This window comes from Podarcis pityusensis (genome assembly GCF_964106645.2).
Source record: "Podarcis pityusensis genome assembly, chromosome: 16".
NCBI classification, from domain to species: domain Eukaryota; kingdom Metazoa; phylum Chordata; class Lepidosauria; order Squamata; family Lacertidae; genus Podarcis; species Podarcis pityusensis.
In genome coordinates, this window is record NC_138041.1 from 40577942 (window position 1) to 40582933 (window position 4992).

The following is a 4992-nucleotide window of genomic DNA, read 5'->3' on the forward strand; positions in this document are numbered from 1 at the left end:
CATGCTGGGATTGGCCAAGCACTTCCGCCCGATTCTCAAGCTTCCGGCAGCGCAGGCTGGCGGAGATTGACTCGCAATGGGGGGGGGGGGAGCTGCAGCTCTTTTTGCTCAGCCTCTTCCTGTGTGCTTTTTCTCGCAGAGGTTTCTTGGTAGCTCGGCTAATACACTTGCGTAGCTTGGGTAGGAATTACTAACTTGTACAGCTAGGAGGAAAACGAGTCCCCCTTTTATCCATGCTCTCCAACATACTAGCAGATGTCTTCTTCACTAAAAGAGTAGCTACAATCTCATTTTTCCAGTTCCTGGAAGTTTTCTTCCTCAAACCTGAAGCGCATCACCACTTTCAGGAGTGGCAAAAAGCACAAAGAACCTGGTTACATCACAAGCAGGAACCAAGCAACTGACCCTCCTTTTCTCCCACTATTGTCAGGTCTCTCTCCTCATTAAAACATAGGGCAGCAACAGACCATCCAGGTTCAATCACTAGGCATGTTCTGATAGAGGTAGAAAAGATACCCTGGCTGAAACCCTGGCAAGCCACTGCCACTTAAAACGTGTTTAGCTTATTTTTTAGTTGCTGTTTGGTTAATAGTTTTACAGGTGATTTGTTCATGATATGACTTGCACTGTATTTGTGTTCTATCATGTTACTATTATGTTACAATTATGTTTGTAAGCCACTTTCCATTCAAATTAATCAATACATCTATATTTCTGGGTACAGAAAAGCATACAGTAGTCCATTGACGCAATCCATCACCAAGCACTCCCTACCTCTTTCAGTTATTTCCCTTTGAATAAATTCCACAGAAGTCTGTGGGCTTCAATTTCAATTTTAATCAAACTTACTTTTGTAACTCTATAGCATATGAAGCCCTTGGAACTATCGCAAGAGTACCACTTGAGAAAAAGAGCATGAGAAGTCAATCTGGGGCAGACAGTATCAAAATTCTGCTACTGTTCCAGACCACCCATGCAAACTAGAATGCTAGCTTTGGGGAACAAGGGCTCAATAACTGAACAAGAATTATTGACAAGTGATTCTCCAAAGAGATTACCTATTGATTTTACAACACTTCTAGTGGTAGTTTCAGTTCTCTTCTTAACATGCAACAAAAGTTACAGTTCAAAAGTTGCAGTGCAACATACTCTGTTGCTATGCAACTTTTTTAATTACATTGCACAGCCTAACTAGAAGATATAAAGCCCCCATACAGCATATTATGAAAAACATGTTTTTCATACAGGTCACATTGCAAATGTTGAGCTGGTGGTGATAGTTTTACGTTGCCAAAAGCTTTTATCAAAACCTACTGCTAGAATAAGCAGGCACGGGACATGGTAACATTCATCTTGTTAGATATGGTATAGTTTACTTCCACTTGTTTGGGCAGGTTGGAATAAGACTAGAGTGAGTCCAGTGAGAACTCTGCCTAGAGGAGAGTATCTCCTGAGCAAGGGCTTGCAGTAGCATAATGCAGGAACTCATGAAAACTCAATTTTGCTCTGCTCTAGTTATGTTGAAGTAAGCTTCTTTCTAGAGATAAAGTTACAATGAATTGTACAAAATTAAGCTCTGAGCAATTCATCCACTGAACTTAAAAACAGTACTATTTGAGAAAAAACATTTTTATTAACCAGGTTTTTGCACTGCATTATGCACCCACTGGCCCAGTCTGCTAGAGTAACACCTACACAATGTGTTTTATGTTTCAAGAGTTGAAAATAACTGTACAAGGTTAAAGTACAAAAGTACACAAGACAGTGGACACAAAATATCCATGTATGAGTTTATCCTCACCTGTTCTGTTTTGAAATACAGAACTAAAAATGTCCTCCTACAGCTCTGTCAAGTATAATGGAAGTGAGTATAACCTGATTACAACATGGAACACCAGTTATCACTGATCTGATATTTACAAAAATTGTAATGTCAATAAATTAAAGTCAATGCAACACCCCATGCAAGCTAGAATGCTAGCCTTTGGTGAACAAGGACCCAATATCTGAACAATAATCTTTGACAAAGTCCCAGGCTTTAAGATCACGTTCTTTCAAACAGCATCCATTCCTCGCATCGAAGATGTGAATCCCAATCCCATCCCTCTTTGGGTGTGTGTCTGTGACCTTGCCATTTCATATTGTGCATCTAGATTTCTGAATACTTCTTCCTGCTGTTTCAAAGTCTTGTAACTTTCTTCATCCACCGAACTACTACCACCAGCTTCCTCTTCACTCTAGAATTGAAATAATATATTATGATTTTTATTAAAATATGTTAACAGATATGTCCTCTGAACTAGTCATCTATTATTCTGGCAATTCATTCATTAAAGCATCTTTTCTGCAGCTGGAATTTCCAGAGCAAGTAAACGCAGAGTGCAAATGCCTGGGGAAATATGTTATCATTTTCAAGGATATATAGCACACCTAACCGTCATTAATTCATTTTGGTGTAGGTTTATAGAAACATTTTGCAAAAGAATTTGCCAAGAATTTAACGTTTAAAGATGTAATCTCCCATGGCTCAACCCAACACATTTTTACTTCTCCTTGGAATATTACAGCTTATCTAGTACTTGTCATGGACTGGCTGGATGCAGAGGAATAGGGGGAGGCACCAGCTGGGGAACCCCCAAACTAAACCCCCAGTTTAGTGGTGGTGCGATGATGGTCAGAGGGAGAAGACTGGGAGGAGGTGTCAGAAGCTGAAGAGGCAACAGGGCTTAGTGAGAAGGGAATCTGTGGCAGAGAGAAGTGCAGAATCAGAAGCAGCAGACTCATCTGAGTCACTGTTGAAAAAGTATTGGGGTGGGATCTCCCCCTCCTGCTGCAACAAGCTCCCACCCCCACCCCCCCGGTCTCCCAGCACCAGGAGAGACATGAAGTGGGCGGAATGAAGGCCAGCACACCGCCACCATCTCAGATTGCTTGGGAAAGATCTGGGAGAGGAGGAGACTTAACCAGCTATGGGAAGGTGAGGACATTCAGTCCCCACAAATGTCTCATGTGGAAGACCTTCCGAAGAAGAGTTCCTGTGCTCAGTGGGTTTGGTACTCCTGAGCAGTTACTGTTTCTTCTAATAAAGAGTTAACTCCACTTGTGTTCATATAAGTGTATTACATTTAATAGCACATAATCTGTGTGATTTATTGCTGGCTCACTCTTAATTATTACTTAATTAAATTTCTATTTTGAAGTTCATATACCTCCCCTGATTATACTGGAGGCCTACTGAACTGGCAATGTATTAAACTGACCACCTAGTTCTGGGCCAGAATCTGCGGTGAATGGCGTCTTGCTGTATATGCTGATTTGAACCGCTTCGAGAGAGTCGTTTAACCTGAGCTCTTACTTGAAAGCAATTTCGGTTATGAGTTTTTCTACATTTCACATACCTTAATACCCATTAATTTTCTAAATTTGACATTTTGGTCCTTGTTTCCAAAGTTCAGTTTCTCCCAGATTTCCGCAGATTGTGATTTATCCTATAGAAACACAAAGTGATTTATTATATACATATATAACACATAGGTAAATTTGCAACTCATTTTGATTTATAGATCTGATGATACAATGGGGGAAACTGTTTAAATATACTAATAAGCAAGAGGTCCTAAAGTATTTCTCACACACTCTTGTTTCCTTTAACACATAACACGTTTCCTTTGGAACTGGAACTAGAAAAAAACAATCTGGCTGCAAGCCTAAAACTTTCAATAATGTAAATAAGAATGTTGCAGGACTGCTGGTTTAGTGAAGATTAAGCAAATATTTTTAATCCCAGCACCCTTAAGACAAGTGCCCCTTCTGAACTTCTCATAGAAAGTCTTTTTTGACAGCTATTCAACATGTCAACTAGACCACCTACTGGCTCTGTAGACCTTAAGACACTTGAGATTACGATGGCAGATGCTCGTTAGAATTCTGAACATACCAGACTTTTAAAAAATAAAACAATGGTTACACTGCCAAGTATGACCATTAGATGGCTAAATGTTCTGTGTGCTACTAAGAGGCCCCTCTTGCTGACATGTGGCTTGTGCCCATTGTATCACAGAATCACAGAACTGGAAGGGACCCCCGTGGGTCATTTAGTCCAACTTCCTGCAATGCAGGAATATCACAAGTTATGTCCTTGTTGTCAACAATTCCCAGGGCACAAAGTGGAATAATTAGACAAAGAAAAATACCCCTTCTTTTTTGCCTTGCCACAGCATTTTCCGCTTCTTCTCCTGTTCAGCAAACTTCATGGGATTTACTGCTGCTGGATTATAATAGCTTGGAACAGCTATTCCTGTCTCTGCCAGGGCCTTTGCTTGCAGGGCTGCCATTTGAGCTGCCATAGCTATCTGAGGAGTGACTTGTGTTCCAGAGGCCAGAAGAGCTGCAACATTGATGACAGAAGTGCCGGTGGCAGCAGCCGCTAAAATGAACATTAACATGTTATACAAGAAGAAGCTTCCAGAATTTTTTTTAATCTCAGAAACATGGACTAAGTAAAAGTTTCATCTTAATGGGCATTAAGTACAAGCTAGCCAATTGAAAGACCTTAGACAGCTTTTGCTAGTTCTCTAAGCATTTGTCTGGTGATGCAACTATTTTTAGGGACTGTCAAAAAAAGAGAAAAGTTTGAATAGAGAAGTTTCTGTTGCTTTATTTTAAAACAAATGAGGTTTCTTCTTTTTATAGCTTTCCAATATGAAGCTATAAATATTTCCACTACTATTCATTATGTTCTAGCAGTTCATAAAAACAGAATTACCAGCAGCCATTTCTTGTTGCTTCTGTTTTTCAACCAGTTCTTTCTCTCTCTGTTCTTGCAGTTTTTTTGCTCTTTCCAATCTAGGAAATATGCAAAATAAATCAATTGATCAAAAGTTATTATTTCCCCCCACATTGATCTCTTTTCCCCTTTGTTTTTTATACTAACAATTGTTATTCCTGAAGGGCATTCATAGAACCCTCCAACTCAAAGAACATAACGGAGTG

At 39.8% G+C, this 4992-nt stretch overlaps 2 protein-coding genes across 5 annotated transcripts in view; both read right to left on the minus strand.

The window, feature by feature from the left end:
* Nucleotides 1-4992, minus strand: part of ZNRF3 (zinc and ring finger 3) — a 256111-nt gene that overhangs the window by 63357 nt on the left and 187762 nt on the right. The gene's annotated exons all lie outside the window — the stretch shown is intronic.
* Nucleotides 1614-4992, minus strand: part of RSRC2 (arginine and serine rich coiled-coil 2) — an 11175-nt gene continuing 7796 nt past the window's right edge. Inside the window, exons 7-10 of the mRNA XM_080984412.1 lie at nucleotides 4766-4873; nucleotides 4194-4426; nucleotides 3399-3488; nucleotides 1614-2237 (exon numbers count right to left, since the gene is read on the minus strand). Of these exons, the coding sequence (XP_080840538.1) occupies nucleotides 2055-2237; nucleotides 3399-3488; nucleotides 4194-4426; nucleotides 4766-4873 (614 nt within the window). The 3' untranslated portion in view covers nucleotides 1614-2054. The remainder of the gene's footprint in view (nucleotides 2238-3398; nucleotides 3489-4193; nucleotides 4427-4765; nucleotides 4874-4992) is intronic.